Below are 22,707 nucleotides of genomic sequence, written 5' to 3' on the forward strand. Positions count from 1 at the left end.
GGGTCTTATTCTCATGTGGTAGAGGGCTAAGGGTTTCAGATGGGGCTGGTAGGCACAGTGGAACTGCTGCTGAATGTACGCCACATAGTTCCTTATTAATTTTCCCTAGAAAATGGGGGCCATTGTCCCAGCTAATCTGTTGGGGTATCCCAAGTCTCGGTATTATTTCTGTCAATAACAACTTTACTACAGTCAAGGTCTTGTTATTTGCAGTTGGGAAAGCCTCTATCCATCTACTAAACACATCAACAATTACAAGACAATACTTATAACACTGCACATGCGGTAATTCGATAAAATCCAACTGAATACAATCAATTGGGCCACCCGGCCAGGGTGTTTTCCCTGATGAGCATTTTATTCCTTGGCCAATGTTATTTTGTTGGCAGGTTAAGCATGACGCTATGCGAGACTGAGCCTCCTCAGCTAGTTGGGGGTGTCACCAGGTACGAAGCAATATTCCACTCATTCCCTCCTTCCCAAGCTGGGTGTCAGAGTGTAGGCAATTAAGCAATAAAGGCAGTAATGCATCTGGTATACAAACTTGGCCAGCTGAAGTAACCCAGAGGCAGAATACGAACATCCATGCGTCTTCCAAAGATCGTGTTCAGAAGCAGGGGCATCCCCCTTATAAGCGCGGAATAGTGACTATACCTGGCTTGCCCCGTGTGCTCAAAGAAGGCAAGCAATTTATTGCCTGCTTATTCATGGAGGGCACTGTGTTAGTTTGGGCTATTGTAGTCTTTCTGGCAGCATAGCCAGCCCTGGCATTACCCCTGGTCACTGCCGAGTCATCGGCAGCGTGGGCGGTACATTTAATAATGGTCAGTAGTTCAGGGAAGGGGATGGCTTGGAGAAGATTGTGAACATAAGGAGAGTTTTGGATGGGAGTCTCCAAAGAGGTAAGGAAACCTCGTTGGGCCCAAAATTGGCCAAAATTGTGGGTGACCCCGAAAGCATAACGGGAGTCGGTATAAATGTTTGCGGATTTGTTCGCAGCGAGGATGCAGGCATGGGCGAGGGTGAATTGTTCAGCCTTTTGCGCAGCGACCGAAGGGTCGAATGCAGCCGCCTTCCCACTGAAGAGGGAAGGCATCTCCAATAGTGCAGCACTTCCACGAGTACTGCACCGGGGTGTGGGCCTAGATTCTGTCCTCAAACTGCTGGAGTGGGACTTGAATCCACTCTGATTCAGAGGGAAGAGTGTTACTTACCAGGCCAGGCTCTTGTCGGAATGGCACACTGGTTCCCTCTTCAGTGGAAGGAATTTTCTCCATTAATCTTGGTGGCATGGTGTAGTTAGCATTGCTGCCTCACAGCTCCAGGGACCTGGGTTCGATTCCCGGCTTGGGTCACTGTCTGTGCGGAGTTCGCATATTCTCCTTATGTCTGCGTGAGTTTCCTCTGGATGCTCCAGTTTCCTCCCACAGTCCAAAGATGTGCGCGTTAGGTTGATTGGCTGCGCTAAAATTGCCACTTAGTGTCCTGAGATGCATAGGTTCGAGGGATTAGTGGGTAAATATGTGGGGATATGGGGTTAGGGCCCGGGTGGGATTGTGGTCAGTGCAGACTCAATGGGCCGAATGGCCTTTTTCTGCTCTACAGGATTTCTGTGATTCTAGATCATCTTGAATTGCCAATTGACAAGATTTCAGTGTGGTGAATTGGAGATGGGTGGATTTTATTTAATATATTATTGTCACATATATTAGTGTACTGTGAAAAGTATTGTTTCTTGCACACTATACAGACAAGGCATACCGTTCATGGAGAAGGAAAGGAAAGGTAGTGTTATAGTCATAGCTAGAGTGTAGAGAAAGGTCAGCTTCTTATAAAGTAGGTCCATTTGATGGCAGCAGGGAAGAAGCTGTTCTTGAGTCAGTTAATATGTGATATCAAAACTTTGTATCTTTTTCCCGAAGGAAGAACATGGAAGAGAGAATGTCCGGGGTGCATGGGTCCTTAATTATGCTGGCTACTTTTCCAATGCAGCAGGAAATGTAGACAGAGTCAATGAATGGGAGGCTGGTTTGCGTGATGGATTGGGCTACATTCACAACCCTTTTTAGTTTCTTGCAGTCTTGGGCAGAGCAGGAGCCATACCAAGCTGTGATACAACCAGAAAGAATGCTTTCTATGGTGCATCTGTAAAAGGGTGGGAGGGAGTGCAGGATTAGATTCCATTCATATTCCTGGGAATTGGTGGTGCTACCTCCTTCCCTCAATGTTGCAGATAGGAGTTACCACCAAATGGAAACTCGTCTGTCTTGCCTGCAGAAAAACCTCTCCTCCAACACATCATAAGAGGCAATCACCATTTCAACTCATAATTGACCCCAATGGCTGAGGCCACATAGCAATGAGTGACAGGACTGGGGGAACCTACTGTGCAGCTTCTCGGGCCTTCAAACCTCTTACATTCTCCTGGGTATACGTTGCTGTACCATTTCTAAGAGAAACTGAGTCCTCCTGGTGGTTGGGATTGCGTGTTTAAGCTCTGGTAGATCATTTAGCTTGGGTAGCCTTTAATGATCTTCCAGAAGTGTATTAAATCTGCTTTTCAAACGACGTGTTTTCTAAGAACATGCAAAATTGATGATCAGGAAAAGTTCAGCTCATCCGTCAAGCTTACAACCCATATCATGTGGCTGGATTCTTGTGACTACGTAGCTATCTAGCTCCCACCCATCACTGGGACATTATCCAGTCCTTTAATTATTTTATAGACCTCTAATTGGTCTGCGGTGCTCTGAAGTAAATCAATCTAGGCCCCTAAGCCTCTCTGAGGTTCTTGAAGCCAGGCATCACTTGCGTTGTTCGTAACTGCGTCTTGTCCAAAGGCTTATATCACCACGCCCCACAATCATCTAAACGGCCCAAGGACACAGCATGTCAAAATGATGCTCATTTATACTGAATGATTGTATTAATAACATCCAACCATTAGCTTTAATTACAATTTCTCTTCTTTGGTTCACTGGGGAAAGGAGTGGACCATCAGAAATACACAACGTGGCGTCTGAGAAATTGGCTGCGTTGTGCAAATAGTAAGTCTTAACCTTGAACGAGTTTTGATGTCATCTGTAATCTTACTGACCATATCCCCAACAGTGGCGTGAAAACAGAAAGTCCTGGAATACTCAGCAGGTCTGACAGTATTTGTGGACAGAGAAAGAGTTAATATTTCTAGTCAAATATGGCTCTTCTTCAGGACTGAGGAAGGGTAAGAAATATTCACAGTTTATCACAGTTGAAGGGGGGGGGCTAAGGAAGAACAAAAAGGGAAGTTTGGTATAGGGGAGAGGGACGGAGATCAGATAACAGATAGCGTGGAACAAAAGGGCAAAAGGAGTGATAATGGCTGTAAAGAAACAAAATCATTGATTCAGTGTTCGTGTGAGTAGCAGCAAAATAATGAAAAGTTCTGTTTGTGATATCACTGCTGTCCAGGTCAAAGCAAAATAACTATGAATAGTAAACCAATGTTCTCTTCAAAATTTATTTGTGTGCACTAAATTTTCTCCCATGGCCATATACGCACAAGGTCTACATACTACTTAGATCATAAGATATAGGAGTAGAATTAGATCACTCAGCCCATCAAGTCTTTTCTACTATTCTACCATGGAAGATATGTGTCTCGACCTCATTCCCCTGCCTTTTCTCTATAACCTTTGATCCCCTTACTTGTACCAACATAGCTCAGTAGGAACATTGCCTAGAACCAATCCTGGGGACACCACTATTCAACATGCCTCCAGGTCCTGAACTCAAACCTTCTGATTGTAGGATTGGAGGTAATTCCCAAAGCTACGTTTCAAATTTCTGATTTCCCAGGATTTGTTGTGTATTTCTAACAGCCCCTTACTTTATGATCATAAAATGTATTTTAAAAAATTATTCCTTTCTCAGTGTTACAAAGCCAATGTGCAGAGTGGACAGGGCAAAACCCTAATCCATCTCCTCACTGGTTCCAGAAACCAATTCAAATTCATCATGAATCCAATTCATTGTCCCCACAAGAGAGACACTACATTCAAGCTGATGAGGACACCTGATCTTGAACTTGATCCTAAGCTTGATGTTAACAAAAAGGCCAAGAACGTTGTTTGCAATCCTGTATAGAAATCTTCCTAAGGGATATCAGGTTGCACCTGTCTTTGATGTGAACCTTTTTTTACACGAGGTAACTTTTGGCCCAAGGAAACGATCCCAGATACCATTGGATACTGGGAAGGTGCTCACACAGAACCTTTCCCAATTCTTTAGTCACCCTTGCATGGATTATATCCTGACCTAGAACCCTACCAATTTACAGATGTCCAGAAGCATCCAGAAAAATATATCTATCTTAATGTCAGAAATGGTATTTAATCTACAGCAAGCACCAATCTGGAATATAAGCATTAACTACAGGAGCATGGACTGCAGCAAAACATCAATTTAGAAACTCTTTTATAACCTAAAAATCAATTTGAATTCACCCTATAGTATCCTTTAGGAGCTATATATTCTCCTTGCGTATCTGAAAAAGCTTATGTGATTAGTGCCACAATTGCACATCACTTACTTTACCAGAAATCTTTTGGTGAACCTCTTATGGCTGTTATTGTCTCTATCGATTGCATGCAATACTTGTCACTGTTTTCATGCAAGTTAAATTCTTCAAGTGTGTAGCAGCATGCTTTCTCTTTAATCCCATTTATCTCTGGGCATGCCTCCTCAATCATTGTTAATAGTGCAGCCAAACATCACTAGATATAACTCAGAAAATGTAGGTATGCAGACCTGTAGAAGAATGGCAATGTCAACTACACACGGATGAAACAGGGCCCTGAAACCACTGGATCCTTTTCATCCAGAGTACCAATCCTATTGGTTCCATGGGACAGCTGTTAAACAGGACTACTGCCTTTCTTAATCCATCAGCTTGAAAAGTCCCTTTACAGATGCAGCAAACATCCAAACACCTCTATGAACTGCTCCTTCCACACAGTTCATCAACCACAGGACACCAGCATGAGTTCCACATGGATTTTATTAAAATACATTCAACCAGCTTTACAATCACATTTAAAGCCTATTCACACAAATTCCACAGAGCATTAATTGATTATGGTTCCCTGATCTGCACTGGAGCAGTTATTTGGAGCGAATGTGGCTACAAGCAACAAAGCTGTATTCCAAGTCTGCAGCTATCTCAATTGCACAGACACAATTTAAATAGGTATCCTGCAGTAATTTAAATGATGAATATACATTTGTCACTCGCTGCCAAGCAAATAGCCCCAAGCTCTGGAATCCCTTCCTGATAGCTCTCAGTTTCTGTTTCCTCCTTTAAGATATTCCTCAAAACCCTACCTTGCTGACCAAATGTTTGATCATTTGCCATCACATCCCCTTTAGGTAACTCATCATTACATTTTGTTTTGATAACATTCCTGCAAGTACCTTGGGGCATTTTATGATGATAAAATCACGATATGTGCGTTTATTGATGGAGAAGGCAAAAAAAGCTTGAATGCTGATGTGCGTTATGGCATCGGTACCACTTTTGTGACCTAAATGTACATTTTGCCGGATACCATCACCAGATGAAGACATGACCCTTTTATCATTCTTTGGCTGTCTTCTGATATAACAGGACAGGAACAGCTACTGTCTGTAAAATGGTTTTTGTGACCCCCCCCCAAAGCAGTTGTGACTCTGAATAAATCAAACTGAGACCTCCGTGAATGACTGAACATAGCAAAAGAACAGATGGAGAAAGTTTACAATCCATCCTCAAGAGTATTTGATCAAGTTTACCTGGCCGCTGACCATTCTTAGCAAATTAGGGTTGGTCTGGAAGGGTGACTCCCCATCAGGATGAATGTGTTGGGTGATCTTGGGCAACCTTCAGGACATCTAACTCCAGGAGACATCTCTACACGGGACCTTTCTTGTATATTTGGGACATGTGTATCACAAGGAATGGATTCTTTGTTACAAGTGGGTCAGTGTAATTATGGAGGTTCCAGTATTTGACAATTCATGAGGGTTTTCTGAAACTGTAACTGGATTTCTGCCAACAGAAGACCAGAAGAAGAGTATTTAGCTCATCCTCTGGTAAATGGCCTTTTCACTCATTTATACTTGGTTTTCTTGTTCTACTTGCTGACTTAACTTTAATATATATTCTGAGTGCACCTTACCCAGATCATATACTGCATAACTTAATGAAATCACCACGATTCCTGCTCCAGGGTTTAAAGCTCCTCTATTCTTTTCTCAGTTCACTCCCTTTACAATCTTGTTCCATTGCTTTGTGCTCCCACCATCCCCCCACCTCTCAACTTTACAACACTCCATTAGTCTTCCTGATTACTTGCTGTTCCTGCATACTGACTGATTGTGATTAGTGTACCAAGACACCCAGATCCCTCTGTACCAGAGCGTATTTACCACAAGTAATCATCATTTTCATTTCCCTCACTGAAAAGTGGTTAAACTCAGAGTGATCTCAGTTTGTGCAAAGACTTTCTGGTCTGAAAGGGTTGGATCATTGTCTACATTGCTTGCCATGCACAAATTGAATAACACAATGTCCTGTACCAAAGTATCTCCTATTACCATGTCCTCGGATGTATCATGAGCAATGCTGGGGACATACACTTGTATTGATTATTTTGTGATCAGGAGGATACCCGATTTGGCCACTTGCAACTTTGTCAGAGCTTTAGAAACTCAATCATCCATTGAAGCTTCCATTGTAGTGTTTGCAACAATGACAAATGAACACTTGAGAAGGACAATGTGATCCAACAGTGGAGGAAAAAGGCTGCATATTGATTAGTGCAAATGTAACAGCAGCACAGCACAATCTTGCCATTTAAATCTGAAGTATTGAGGGAGGGGATAATTTGGTTGCATTTGCATCCTATTCCTTTTCTGAAAGTTAATAAATCTCCACACAGCGCATTAACCAACAAACCTGGGTGAAGAAACAGCTGATTTCTATATTGCATTGTATATCCTGTTGCGCTGTCAGCATGTTCTCCTCCCCATTTAAACGAGTATTTCATATTCAGTGAAAGTCAACATCCATGATTTTTGCCACGATCCAAACTTCCAGCTGATAACTGTATGAATGACAGATGTCCTGACAGAATCCAAGGCACTTCAAAATACAGTAAAGATAGACCTTAAAAACAGTTAACAAGATATTGATACAAAGCAGTCAGTGTCGTGTGGAATTAGGAGACCCCGAGCAAGGTCTCATCATTGATGACGGGCTATTTGTAAATGGCATTAAATGCTCTCCCAATGATGAGCCTCCTGACTTCACTGGTTCCGGCCCCTATTTCATACAGCTTAGCATCCCGCAAAAAGCGGCCCATTGGGTAGTCATTGATGTAGCCGTTGCCACCTGCAATTGTAAACAGAATAAGCATTGAGTCAAATCACCACAGCACAAGAGTCAATTCACAAAGGCATATCACACCTACATCAGTCCTGAGAGGGCCATGCCTTGTCTTGGTGAATCCATTTTCCTAGCATTAGGCAAGTTAGAAAGCACAAGACAGAAAACAGATCTGGAACTCTGCAATGCGAAGGACATTATTATATCATGGTAATCCATAGAGCTGGCCGAATCATCCATAGAACACAAGTTTAAATCCTACCATTGCAGTTTGAGCATTTGAATTTGGCTAAAGAAGAAAGTTTGGAAATTAAAAATAACTTGCACCAGCAGAAGGGAAGTTGGTAGGTTCGAATCTTTGTATGATGAGGGGGAATGGGAAGAGTTTGCATCTCAGAGAATTCTACACTTGGTTCAGTTGTGTGGAGTAGATTGCACACATTTAACTGCAAAGTGAGATTAATGTGAACAATTCCTCGCAATAAAACACCTTTGCTGAGATCTCAAAAGTAGGTTTGCTCACTGATCCATAACCAATACTGAAATTAGTGCCCTTCAGCTGAATTTGACATTAAATTCCACTCTGAAACCTGGTGACCAATTACTTAGTCACTCAAAAAAAAAGCAGGAAAGAAACATTCTGCGACAAACACTTCTGTTATTACACCCTCCACCTTTAACTCTTTACAATGCCCAAGTCTATCCAAGACAGGAATTTTGCTTCAATTCAAGGGGCACATTTATATTCCCTGGGACAGAAACATTGGCCATTGACTCATACCCAGCTTCTAAAATTGCTTAATTTCAAATGTCAGGAGTCTTTGGATTTCTCTTCCTCAGAAGGCAGTGGAAGGAGAGTCTTTGAATAACTTTAAGGTAGAGCTAGATAGATTCTTGATAACCGGGGGTGGGGGTGAAAGGATATCAGGGGAATGTTGGATTGAGGTTACAATCAGATCAGCCATGATCTTACTGAATGGAAGAATATGCTCAATGGGCCAAGTGGCCTACTCCTGCTCCTCAGTCATATACACGCTCTCTTCACTTGAGTTTGGGCAAAACCCATAGTTACATGCAGCCATTCAGCCCACCCGATCCTGTTCCAACATTCAATTAGTTCATGACTGATCTGTATTTAAACTCCACTTACCCAGCTTAGATCAGTATTTTTTATTAGGCTCACCTAATAATGATCTATCAATTCCAGCTTTGAAGTAGTTAATTGGTTGAACCTCAATCAGTTTTTTGGGGTGAAGGAATTGCAGGTTTCCACTACCCCACATGTGAGGAAGTGCTTCCTGGCATTACCTTCGTTAGTCTCACTCTAGTTTTATTCTTGTACCCCCTTGTTATGTATTCCATCCCACCGCCCAACCACACTCACAACAGGAAATGTTTTATCTCTAACAACCCCATCAAATACTTTAATTATCTTTGAAAGCTTCAAAAACTCCAACCCGGGCACTCAGCCTTAGAGTATTTGAAAATGGGGACACACCACGGTGTCTCCTTGCTCCAACTCCCTCTGAAGCAGGGAGAATCCTATTCCATAGGACTGTGAAAAATAAAAACGTTAGCCAATTATTATTTGCTTTCCCCTTTCCAACTGTTGTGGTGGCCACGTTAGCTCAGCCTTTTGCCTAGATTCATCATTTAGAGAAAAGAACACTCACCCAGACACTGAATTCCATCCAGGGCGACTTTGGTGGCTGCCTCTGCAGCATAAAGAATTACACCAGCACAATCCTGAAAAAGAATGAATCAATATTGATTGGTACCTCAGACCACTCAACATACCAAACCAGACTGATGGGTCTTAATGTCCCTTCCTAGTCCTATTCATCCCAGTGTAAAGACCAAATTCATACCATACAGCACTTTTTATGGCCTCAGGATGTCCCGAGGTACTCTGTACCCAATAGCGTACTTTTGAAGTGTAGCCACTGCTATAATGTAGGAAACACAATTTGTGCTTGGCAAGCTCCCACAAACAGTAAGGTGATAAAGTTTTAAAGTTTATTTATTAGTGAAAGTAGTCTTACATTAACACTGCAATTAAATTAATGTGAAAATTCTCTAGTTGCCACACTCCAGTGCCTGTTCAGCTATTCTGAGGGAGAGTTTAGCATGACCCATTGAGTCTGCATCAATACTCTGACAGAGTATCTTACCCTAGAGAGAGGCCCTCTACCCTGCCCTATCCCTGTAACTCCACACATTTACCATTGCTGATCCACCTAACCAGCATGTCTTTCAGATTGTGGGAGGAAACCGGAGCACCCGGAGGAAACCCACACAGACAAGGGGAGAACGTGCAGACTCTGCACTGACAGTGACCCAAGCCAGAATCAAACCTGGGTCCCTAGCACTGTGAGGCAGCAGTGCCAACCACTCTGCCGCCTGATAATAACCAGATCATTTTAATGGTGTTGGTTAGGGGATAAATATCATCCAGGACATCACAGAGACCACTGCTGCTTTGAATAACACCATGGGATCTCTGATGTCCACCTGAGAGGTCAATTATAATAGCTTAAACCACTGACCTGTTAATCAAACATTGGGAAAGGAACGGCAAGCAAATGGATAACCTTCACCATTCCTTATACACAATATTTGCAACAACAGTTTACCCATAAATATATTTTTACCTTTTCTTGAAGGGGCTGAAAAATAAGGAACAAAAGTGCAACCAAGCAAAGCAGATAAATGAGAATGAGATAAAGCAGAAGAGAAATCTGCAAAAGAACAAGGAGGCAAGGGCACTATTATTCTTGTTAGATGATTTAGGACATTGAAATGTGGCTTCATAAAAGATCAGCAACCTTTTTTCACTCTAATAATTACTTAATAGGAAGAAAAATCAATAGACGTTTTTAAAATGATGAAGAGTTCTCAGGGAGTATATAGGGAAATGCACCTCCACCGGTAGGTGAAACAGTGCTAAGTATTCATCAAGTTAATACTGCTGCTCTTATAGATTGTAAAGGAATTCTTCTAACCTCTCTCTTCAGAACCTGGAGCACTTCTGCATGGAGTGGTTTGAGATGGAGACCGTTGCATTTTTTATGATGAAAAGTGGATTAATATTTGAAGTTGAAGGTAGAAGGCTATGGGGAAGAGAGCACAACTGTGATATTGGCTTTGGGTCGTTCAAGCAAAGAGCCAGCACAATGGGCCGAATAGCCTCCTTCAAACATCTATGATTCTCAAGTGAGTTACACTGTTGATCTGGTTGAGAACCATTGCAACCAATGAAAGTGGCTTGATGGAGTGGATGCTGAGAGGCTGTTTTCAACGATTGGGAAATCTAACACACAAGGGCCGATCATTTAGGACTGAGATGAGAAGAAATGTCTTCATTCAAAGGGCTATGAATCTTTGGAATTTGCGATTCCAGAGAGTCATGGATGCTTCATTGTTCATTTAGGGAAGGCAGAGATATTTTGGTCTCTTGGTGAATAAATGGATATGCGGAGTTGGTGGGAAAAAAGACTTGAAACCAAAAATGAGCATGTTGAATGGCAGAGCAGGCATGATGGACTTTGCAATGTACGCCTCCTCCTACCTTGTGTTCTTACGAAAGCACAAGTGAGCCACCTGCTGCTGCCTAAGCAGCCCTCAAGCAGATTTCATAATAATGAGCAAGGCTCCTGTCTTTTCATTCATTCGTGGGACATGGGCGTCACTAGCTAGGCCAGCATTTATTGCCCATCCCTAGTTGCCCTTGAGAAGGTGTTGGTGAGCTGCCTTCTTGAATCTCTGCAGTCCACGTGCTGTGGGTTGACCCACACTATCATTAGGGAGGGAATTCCAGGATTTTGACCCAGCCACTGCAAAAGAACAGTGATATATTTCCCAGTCAGGATGGTAAGTGGCTTGGAGGGGAACTTGCAGGTGGTGGTGTTCCCATGTTTCTGTTACTCTTGTCCTTTTAGATGGAAGTGGTCGTAGGTTTGGAAGATGCTGTCTAAGGACCATTAGTGAATTGCTGCAGTGCATCTTGTATATAGTACACACCTCTGCTACTGAGCGTTGCTGGCGGAGGGAGTAGCTGTTTATGTTAGGAAGTCTTCTTCCAGGTTGCGCTATGCACTTTGTAGAATTTTTTAGTTTGGAAGATGCTGTCTAAGGACCATTAGTGAATTGCTGCAGTGCATCTTGTATATAGTACACACCTCTGCTACTGAGCGTTGCTGGCGGAGGGAGTAGCTGTTTATGTTAGGAAGTCTTCTTCCAGGTTGCGCTATGCACTTTGTAGAATTTTTTAGTTTCTTCCTAAAATGTTTCCAAATGTACCTCAATTGTAAACATTCCTACTATATCATCCTCATATCCTCGGTGAGGCTGAGTTTAAATCATGGGGCAGTATATTTTTTGATATGGGTATATTGTCCCATGAATTATGACTGCCCCAACTTTTGGAACAAAAGAGCAAACATTGATTAGAAAGACTTCCCACTCCAGGAAAGTACTGAGCCCTCACTGAACATCTGAAGATGGTCATGTGACTTGTTGGCTATGTTAGGACATTAGACACACCATGTCAATTGTTCACACCATGGCAATATTTAATCATCCCTAACTTGTTGCAGCAGTTAAGATTCAGAAACCTTTCTCAACACTGCCCCGATAACATATTTCAGTTTCAAGCGCAGACAATTTCCCCCATGACAGAAGAAGATAATTTCATGCTAGCCACACTAGATTTCTAATTTAACTATCTGTGTGGAGTTTTGCACATTCTCCCAGCGTCTGCATGGGTTTCCTCCGGGTGCTCCGGTTTCCTCACACAGTCCAAAGATATGCGGGTTAGGTTAACTGGCCATGCTAAATTGTCCCTTAGTGTCAGAGGGATTAGCTGTGTAAATACGTGGGGTTACAGGAATAGGATCTGGGTGGGACTGTGATCGGTGCACACTCAATGGGCTGAATGGCCTCCTTCTGTACTGTAGGGATTCTGTGATTACTGGAATCAATGGTGTGGAATATCCACTAGGAACTCGATTGAGACTGCTCAAAGCCCTACAACCGGCAGACTGAAGAGACTGCTCAGATCACACAGGTAATCACTGGAGACCCTAGTCCATGACCACAGTCGAGAATTCATGGCTGTTTAGAATGATTATCTACCAAGCATTTGTTGACAAAGAGGTTGCTTATACAGCAGTACATGAGGGTGGACCCTGCAGCTCCCTTTATCCTCACCTTTGAGCTCAAGTGGCCCTCATCACAGGCTCTTGCCACGTTGTACACATACTGTCTGCACGCACTCAGACGGGTATACATGTCAGCCATCTTGCCTTGTAAAAGCTGCAGTAAAGGAGAGACAGCAAAATTTAACACATCAAGAAGACACTCCAGTTAGCCCATCTCAATTCAAATCTGTATAGGGTAAAAAGAGGATGTAACAGGGGCAAAGCCTAACCATGGTTATGAACACTTAACTGCGCCACAGACTTAGATGGAAGGGAGCATACACATGCATGCACACACCACCACTGGAAAAAGGCTATTCACTCCAGCCAAGGGCAGGCCAATGTATATCCAAGTTAAATTCAAATCTCAGCCCTCTAAATGAGAAGCAACACTCAACTGTCCAAAATGTAGCTTAAAAGGTTCTACTTTTAAAGTAACTGTACCCTCCAGAATGAGAGCCTATTTAACCATATCCTAGTGTTACCATCCCTACATAGCTTCAACTTGAATTAATATAATGCCTTCCATGCTGATATGCTTGACGGGAGGGTGATAAGACAAAGACTGACACCAAACCAGAGAAGGAGACAACAGGGCAGGTGCCTAAAATCAGGCGCAAAGGTTAAGTTCTTAGAATCCCTACAGTCTAGGTGAAGGCCATTCAGCCTATCGAGCCTGCATCAACAATAATCCTACCCAGGCCCTATCCCTGTAACTCCACATATTTACTCTGCTAATCTCTCTAACACTAAGGGTCAATTAAGCATTGCCAATGAACCTATCCCACACATCTTTGCAGTGAGGGAGGAAACCAGAGCACCCGGAGGAAACCCATGCAGGCACAAGGAGAACGTATAAACTCCATACAGTCAGTCACCCAAGGCTGGAATCAAACCTGGGGTTCCTGGTATTGTGAGGCAGCAGTGCTAACCACTGTGCCACCCATTTTAAGCAGACATGGTGAGGTTTAGAATTCCTAAATCTCCTACACTGCAAGTATAATATTCCCTATCCTCCTTTCCTAGGGCTATCACTTCCGTCTGAAAAGAAACCCAACAATCGCTACTTGATTCTACCATCTCCCCTTGACTAGGAACCCAATCCTCCATCACTGGCACCCATCATTCACCTCAAATAGCAGCCCACAGATTTATCACGGAGTCCACACATTCTGATCAGGATTTGAAAGTTTAAACATCAAATCCGTTCACTCACTTCCCAAACGTGAGTTACTTAATCCACCAGGCCTCTCAAAAGCAGCTGATTGCTCAAACTGCTTTGCTCACATAGCAACAGAGGTCCAGAAGAACGTTATTTGTTTGCCTTTTTAATCAGGAGGAACATGAGTTCCAAATAGAGCAAATAAGAAATGGAATTTTTTTCAAAAAAATTGAATGTCACATTCCAAGTCTTTCTGGCATCTTACCTGAAATTCTCCAATCTTCTGGCCAAAAGCCTCTCGGACATGTAAGTAAGGCAGAGCATTATCCAGGACAGCCTGCATGATGCTGCAAACCAATGAGAAGAAATGTTTACCTCTCCATAAGGTGAAGATCAAACTGAAGAGCTGAGTCCAGATGTCTCGTACACAACCCCATTCTTTGTTAGAACTCAACAATGTAGAAGTCCTACCTCTCAATTTTTCTTCATTTTAATGATCCACTGCCATTTAAAATCCAAATTTGACTTTACCTACTAATGCTTCATTGACCTTGTTCATCATCCTCCTCATTCTCAAGGTGGTCTACACAATGCTCCTGGGTCTTTCCTCTCAGTTCTTCACTCAAAAGAGTTGGAATGGATTTCAAGCCTAAGAGTTTAGCAACAAGACCATGTCGTTTGTGTCAGGCTTTTGGGGGAGACAGTGGTGCAGTGGTAACATCACTAACTAGAAATCCAGAGGTCCAGGCAGACATAGGTTCAAATCACATCAATGCAGCTGGTGGATTTTAAATTCAATTAATAAATATGGAGATAAAAGTTAGTTTCATGGTCACCATTCTAAGACTAACTTGCAAAAACCCATCTTGTTCTCCTTTACGGAAGGAAATCTGTCACCCTCAGCAGACTCCACAGCAGTGTGGCTGACTCTTAACTACTCTCTGAAATGGTCGAACAGACTTAGTTCAAGGACAATTAAAGATGACCAACAAATGCTGGCCTTGCCAGCAACGGCTGCATCCCATGAATGAAGAAAGAAAAAACATACAGATAAAGGCTTTGTTGAGTATTGGCATTCTTGCCTCTGTGTCAGTGGTTTCAAAATAAATTCTCATTACAGAAACCTAACCACATAATCCAAACAGGCGTTCTCAACCCTCTGCAGAGCAACTAGAGGGATACTTCATTGCAGTATTAATGTAAGTCTACTTGTGACACTAATAAATAAACTTGAACTTAAGAAGCTAAAACTGTCCGAGTCAGGGATGAGAATTGCCAATGAACCGTGGTTGATGCCAAGTGCATGGAGAGGAATAGACTTGGCTGACACGTCTCATAGTCAAATTGCCTAGCGGTAGTCAAGTGCTGGCATCGCACTATTTACACATCTGTGCCACAATTTTGCACCCATGTTCTCCTTGAGCGCAAATAGCAACATGGGTGTAACATGAGAGACCAGGAAAATGAGAATCTCGCCAGTGAGATCTCGTTGTCCAATTGTCTCCCCCCACCTACTGATGACACAGCAAGGTTCCCACACAGGAAAATCTAACATACTAACATAAATAGTGGGCTTCCTCATTGTATCATTCCCCCACATTAGGAACTGCCTCCACCGATGCAACATCACATCAGCAATGTTTACAACCTCTTTTAAACAAATGGGGAACCAGGTAAAGAAAACCCATCAGGGGCTCACAGCTAATTATAGTCCCCAGGAGGGAGAGCGGAATGCCTAGGCAGTGCCCTGGCATTGCCAGTTGGCACTACCCACATCCACAAAGAATGGGCAGCTGAGCGAAGCACCAGAGGCTGTGGGTATCCATGGAGCTTTACAAGAAGTTAGAATGGAAGACCAGGGAATAACAGCTGAGATGGGAAATGCAAACTATTTGACTCCTTACTTTTCACCTTGCATTAGTCAAAGTTTCTTATGATTGGTGGAGCCTGGATCATTCTTGGAGTAATTATTGAAACAGCATGCATTCTTTGACAGCAAAACCCATAAGTTCAGAGAGTTCCACTAAGTTTTGGAGCAGAAACCAATAGTTCTGAAATTCAGGTTTCAGACACAACTGAGTGAAAAGTATTTATCTATATTTAAACAGCAACTATCACATTGGAACATCAAGTCTCTGTTACGAGGCTGAAACGTGTCAAGGGACAGAAGATAATTCCTTACCCTAGAGGACCTGCAGACAACACCAATCGCTCCAAGTCCAGACCACTCATCAGTACATAGACTCCTTTGTTCACTTCTCCCAAGACATTACTGGCTGAAATCATTAAATCACAGATAGCATGTAGATAGGAACATTACACCTTTATAAAAATGGGTTCGGATCAATGTTGCAGCTGTGTGCCCTGGGTGACAGGTATGGTGGCACAGTGGTTAGCACTGTTACCTCACAGTGCCAGGGACTTGGGTTCTATTCCCGGCTTGGGTCACTTTCTGTGCAAAGTCTGCACGTTCTTCCCATGTCGACGTGGGTTTCCTCCGGATGCTCCGGTTTCCTCCCACAGTCTGAAAGACATGCTGGTTAGGGTGCATTGGCCATGTTAAATTCTCCCTCAGTGTACCCGAACAGGTGCCAGAGTGTGGCAACTCGGGGATTTTCACAGTAACTTCATTGCAGTGTAAATGTAAGTTTACTCATGGTATTAATAAATAAAACTTAAACTTGCCAATACAAAAACAGACCATGCATCACCTTCCTCTGAAAAAAATTACATCCCCTGATGATATTTTGTTTCCAGGGAAACCTTTAAGCTCCTTGTATCTAGTCATTGTTAGAGACGTGTACCTGCTCACTTGCTTCAGCACAGATGTGCTGCAAAGTATAGGTGACAAGATCCCAGTCTGCCACTGTATGAATCGAGATGCTCTGTGCAAACTCAAAACAGATCCACTCTCACGTGTCCGCATGGTTTATTCAGATTTAATTGACACTGCATTTTTGTCAACCCTTTCTGCAATAGACAGGAGGGGGTGTGGGAGTTGGGTGGTGAGCATGGCCTGTTACGTGGTCACGTTATCACAGACAGATACATAAAGCAGGAGGGACACGAATGAAGCAGATCCTTAAAGTGCCCTCGAAAGCCACACCTGTCAAACTCATACAACCATAGTTTCATTCAGTACAGAAGGACGCTATTCAGTCCATCATGCCTGTGTAGGACCACTGTGAGAGTTAACCAGTTAATCCCATTCACCCTGCTTCTTAACCACGGCCCAATGTTATTATCCTTTTCAGCTATATGCCCAGTCTCTTTCCCCCACCATTTCAGCCAGTGCATTTGAACTGACCATGACAATAATTAAATTCAAATTTGAAATCGTTTAATACCTGGCACTTTGCAATCTTCAAAGATTAGTTCACATGTGTTGGAGCCTCTCATTCCCAATTTATCCAGTTTTTGAGCTGTACTGAATCCAGGCATACCCTTAAAGACAACAAAAATATACACAGAGGGTCAGCAAAAAAAAAGCACGAGAGGTAATGCACAAAAGCACATGAAATGTTATCTGCCCTGGCTACATGGATAGATAATCTGAGCCACACTACAGCAAAGATCTAATGAAGAAAGCAGGTAGATGATGATAATCAGCCTGTTGTAATCAGCTTGATGCAACTGCCTGTTTGTCAGGATGCAGAGAGGTCCGTTTCTTCTTCCTAAGCTTGCAACACTCCTTTCTTTGGTTAAGGAGCAGAGGCAAATGAGATTAACTGGCTAACTTATTGAGACCTGATCACTTCTCCCAGATGCGCTCTGCACGGGGCCCTGATCACAGCTCCTAGCTGAGCCCCATAGGCTGATGTCCGATCATCTGACAGAGACAGCACTTAGCCAAGATTCACTCTTGAAGCTCAGGTGAAAGTTTTCGATATAAAACAGGCCTGACTGACAATGTGTCCCTGAGCCCAAACCCATAATTACTGCAATGGAAAGAAACAGTACCCACCATTTACAAACGCCCAATATGTCCCGAAAGAGATGCTCGAAGTTCCAATGAGAATCAATTTAAAACATTACCTTCTCTACAATGAACGCCGTAATGCCACGGGATGCTGGCTTGGCATGAATGTCTGTTTTGCCATAAACAATGAGTACATCAGCATCAGGCCCATTGGTGATCCAGAACTTGTTGCCATTGAGGATGTAGTAATCATCTTATGGAAAACAAAAACAGGTCTGTGTCAGGAATGAGGTTGATCAGAAAAGATCAATCCAGCACTCCTTTACTTCTTGGCATTCTGCACTGCCTGTTTTGCCAACCGCCAAATAATTCTTTTCTTTCTCAACAATGGTGCTTCCCATTTTCACCTTTCTATTTGGGTGGATCAGGTGTGGAATATTTTCCATATTTAGTAGTTTGCATCTACAAGGGAATGAGTGGTCTTGTGGTGCAGTGGGTTGTGCCCCAAGCCAGAAGCTCTGACCTCAAACCCCAACCCATGACTTGATGGCCATAGAATCATACAGTCCTACAGTGCAGAAGGAGGCATTCTTCACCGACCACAATCCCACACAGACCCTATACCCATAACCCCATGCATTTATCCTAGCTAGTCCCCTGACACTAAGGGGCAATTTAGCATGGCTAATCCACCTAACCCTCACATCTTTGGACTGTGGGAGGAAACCAGAGCACCCAGAGGAAACCCAAGCAGACAGGGGGGAGAACATGCAAACTCCAAACAGACAGTGACCCAAGCTGGGAATTGAACACAGGTCCCTGGCATTGTGAGGCAGCAGTGCTAACCGCTGTGTCACTGTGCTGCCCCGCCAAGGAAGATGCTTCATAACACTGTCAAACAAGTTGAATAGGAATCTGTGAAATCCTTCCAACACATGCCAATGGCAGGCAGTAAGAGCAGGAAAGCCTCTTGGTCACCGATACTCAATGCGGAGTGGCAAACCTCAAGCTGTAAGTCTCTGACCCATTCCAGGGAAAAACCCATAATGGAAACAGACAAAAGTCTGCCTTGTGCATCAATAGGTGTGGGAAGAGAAACAACAACTATCTAGAAGACACAAAGTGCCCCAATCAGGGACTCTGGACTCCAGTCTCAGAAGATCACCCATTACTCCATTAAATGAAACCACACCAGTCAAGGTTTCTGACTCTTGAATTTACTGGTCACAAATAAGATCAAATGAGAATTAACTGAAAATGTGTTTGGGGTTAAATCTTAATTTTCAGGGGTTACTTTCAAACGATAAACCTGGGAGGGGCTGTGAATCCAAGGTCAGGTGATTAGTAAGCAAATTGGAAGTTATTTTCCGCAAAAACTAATCTCTTTGCAGCCAGAAATACAGCTGAATACAGGCACTGGACTGGACTAGGCAACTCTGATCACGCCCATCAACCTGGACTTTACAGAATAAAGCAATTTAATGATTCAAGTTAAGTTTTCCCTTGTCTAGAACTGGGCTGGTCTTCAGAGAGATTGAAGACATACGGGTACACGGAGTTCTGGTTCAGATAACAAGTGAATTTAATTTCCACTCTTGGGTCCCTTCACTGCATAGGCAGATACAGGAATGGGCAAGCCAACTTCCATATGGAAATATGCGCCTTACCTACAGGAGTAATGGCACAACTGAATCTGAGGAGATAACTACAGCAGATGCCAATTCTTACCGCTTACCAATTTAACAGCAAAATACGGGTAATTTTATCTCATGAACTTGGGCTCACCTAAAGGTCACTGTAAAATCTCCAAACTTGATTCAAAAGAGACTCTCTCAGCCAAATAGTGGCAATTTTGATCCCATCAGTCTGGGATGGATTCAAATCTCCATCCCAAAGGAAACCAGAGTCCTAAGCCAGTGTCATGCTTTTGCCACTCGTTGCGTCATTAGTTCCACAAACCTTTCTTATCCGCCTTCAACTTCATCGAGACAACATCTGACCCTGCATTTGGTTCACTCATGGCCAGAGCTCCAAAATGATCACCACTGATCAACTGAAGGGAGAGAAAACCAATTAAACAGAAGGAGATCCACTTCACAGTCAAACTGCAGTGAATTAACAAACACACTCAGGAGACTGCTCCAAGAACCATCTGCAGAATATAACGCAATAAATGGATTCACTTTGAGATAATAATATGGTTACAGAGGTGATAGTTGAAAGATTTTCCTTTCACTTCCAATCTGTTACTGATTTGAAACCCCTACCTCTATTTTTTCCAAACAGCTCACTTCAATAGATTTTGTGACATGCTTGAAGATGCCATTTGCAAGACACTTTCTTCTAATCCTTAATATTTTCTTTTCAACTCTGCTATTTCCCTGATTTGACCCTGGCTGCTCCTGTTACCCGTTCTTTCCAAACAGATGCAGTACGTAGGGAATTGGGGGAAATCAGGTTCAAATACCAACATCGTTTATGGTAGTTTGGTTACAAGTTAGATGTGTAACATCTCTGCGATGTTGTCAATAATTGTTGATGTTTGGTTATGCAGGTTTCACCAGGGTCTAAAAGGACCGATGGGTGGCACCGAGGCACAGTGATTAGCATTGCTGCCTCACAGTGCCAGGGACCCAGGTTCGATTCCTGGGTGTGGGTCACTGCCTGTGCAGAGTCTGCATGTTCTCCCTGTGTCTGCATGGGTTTCTTCTGGGTGCTCTGGTTTCCTCCACAGTCTGAAAGAAGTGCCAGTTAGGTGCACTGGCCATGCTAAATTCTCCCTTAGCGCACCCGAATGGGTGCTGGAGTATGGCAACTAGGCGATTTTCACAGTAACTTCATTGCTGTGTTAACTTAAGCCTACTTGTGACATTAATAAATAAATCAATATATAGTTTTAAAGTTTATGTATTTAAATGTTGGAATGCACATCACCAGCCCTTGAGAATGACAGCATTCCCAAATAAAAGGAGTTGTCGAATAACTCTTATGAGCTGCCCAGTAGCAGTTGAAAACAAAATGTAGAGAATTCAAATCAATGTCCTAAATTTACATTCTTTAAGTAAGCAAACTCTGGTTATATTATCAACACTGGTGGAAAATGCACACTTATGCATAAGGAGCACAGGTCAGCTGAAAGAGGCAATATGAAGGCAGGAGGTGTGAGCGCACAGTTCAGAGACAATCTTATGCTCCTAAACCTCCAGCCGTATTACGATATGCTAAAGCTAATGTTTTATCATTAGACAGGGCATACTGTAGAACTGGCAATGCAATTTAGGTCTGTTAGCTTAATACCACTATACAGGTACTTGCCTGAGCTTGGTATCTATTCTATAACTGGACTCAGGATTTGGGTTAAGACACATTGGAGATTATCTCTTGGATATCTCTCTGAAATTTCCTTCAGCTACTGAAGGATGGTCTGAGAACAAGGAATACACAGTTATTTGGCATGACCCAACAATTCAACTTCAGCATGACTCGGTGCTATACCTTTGGTAAGTATTTCTTCTTCTGTTCTTCATTTCCATTCCTCACCAGCTGATTGATGCACAGGTTAGAATGAGCTCCATAGCTGAGACCAATGGCAGCGGACGCACGGCTTATTTCCTCCATAACAAGAACATGATCCAGGTATCCACCTCCTGCCCCTCCATATTCCTCTGTAAGGTACCACAAAGCTAGCTGAACAAGATCATTAAGCTCATGCAACAGGAACAAAATCCTAAACACCATACATCAGCCATCTGAGACAATGTAATTGCACTATTGGTAAGAATGTGAAATTTGGAAGTGGTTGAAGTACATAGCATAAAGGTATTTAAGGGGAAGCTGGTTAGATAGAGGAGGGGGAAAGAACAAGAAAGGACTGACAGAACAAGATGAGAAAAGGTGGGCAGAGGCTGATGGGGAGCAGAAACAACAGCACTGACCAACTGGACTGTAAGCTCGGTTTCTGTGCTGTAAATTTAATGCACCTATAGAAGTTCACACACATAATCATCAGATATTCAGGAATTTCCGGCAATACCCATGCTGAAAACACTTTGCACTCCTCTACAAACATACATGCCAAATGAGATCACATCCAGTCAGGAAATACATTCAAACAACTGCAAAATGCAGTGTCCCTCCTACATATCAGAGCCCAGCTAAATACACCCACTCACACACTCAGGTGACATCAGAACACAGCACACTGTCACATCAATATACACACTAGCAAAACACATTCAGTCATGAATTTGCACACACAAAGTCACATCCAAAGATGCAAGGCAGAATTCTCCAGCCGCGCTGGTCTAAAAGCCGGAAATTCCCGCCTTTTTATCAACGGGGTTTCACATTGTCCGCAACCCACCCACTAAAATTCCAGTGGTTGGTGGGGTGGGAGAATTCCAGCCACACTGAATGGCCTGTAAAAAATGTTGTTTATAAATATCAGTCATAATTCTATGGCTCATCCATGGGTGGGAAGATTATAGGTTCTTCTAAATACATGCTGACATTTCTTTGCGGTACTGAACATGCTCCTGTATGTTCAGGAATGTCATCCTTTGGATTAAATAGTATGTGCAACACAGCCACAGGCCATTTGGCCCAACTAGTTCATGCTCGTGACTGGGAAGTTAAGCCTTTTCAGGTGGATATGAAAGATCCCATGGCAATATTTTGATGAAAAGCAGGTCCCTACCATCCTGGTCGATATTTATCCCTCAACCAACACCATTAAGAAGAAATTAGCTGGTTTTTTATCTTATTTGCTGGTTGTGGCAACTTATATATTTGCAAAGTTGTTGTCAAATACGCCCACTGGATAACAGCCACCTTCTGTTAATACTGCAGTGACTACAATTCCAAAGTATTTCACTGGCACTGAAGCAGTTTGGGATATTGCAAGGATCTGAATGGTGCTATATTTATGCAAATTAATTCTGTTTTCTTCAAAGTTACTGCAATGACATGCAAAATAGACACCATTATTACATCTTAATTTACCTGAAATCACGAGGGGAAATCACAG

The 22,707-nt window shown here is 42.8% G+C and overlaps 1 protein-coding gene across 1 annotated transcript in view; it reads right to left on the reverse strand.

The window, feature by feature from the left end:
* Positions 1-5,020: 5,020 nt before the first annotated feature.
* The window catches only part of ivd (isovaleryl-CoA dehydrogenase), a 31,733-nt gene continuing 14,046 nt past the window's right edge, over positions 5,021-22,707 (reverse strand). The window contains exons 4-12 of the mRNA XM_080203014.1: positions 21,177-21,346; positions 19,641-19,734; positions 17,798-17,934; positions 17,110-17,206; positions 15,945-16,038; positions 14,028-14,109; positions 12,611-12,715; positions 9,076-9,148; positions 5,021-7,408 (exon numbers count right to left, since the gene is read on the reverse strand). Of these exons, the coding sequence (XP_080059140.1) occupies positions 7,275-7,408; positions 9,076-9,148; positions 12,611-12,715; positions 14,028-14,109; positions 15,945-16,038; positions 17,110-17,206; positions 17,798-17,934; positions 19,641-19,734; positions 21,177-21,346 (986 nt within the window). The 3' untranslated portion in view covers positions 5,021-7,274. The remainder of the gene's footprint in view (positions 7,409-9,075; positions 9,149-12,610; positions 12,716-14,027; positions 14,110-15,944; positions 16,039-17,109; positions 17,207-17,797; positions 17,935-19,640; positions 19,735-21,176; positions 21,347-22,707) is intronic.

This window comes from Carcharhinus amblyrhynchos, chromosome 14, assembly GCF_965287045.1.
Source record: "Carcharhinus amblyrhynchos chromosome 14, sCarAmb.v2.hapA, whole genome shotgun sequence".
Lineage (NCBI taxonomy): Eukaryota > Metazoa > Chordata > Chondrichthyes > Carcharhiniformes > Carcharhinidae > Carcharhinus > Carcharhinus amblyrhynchos.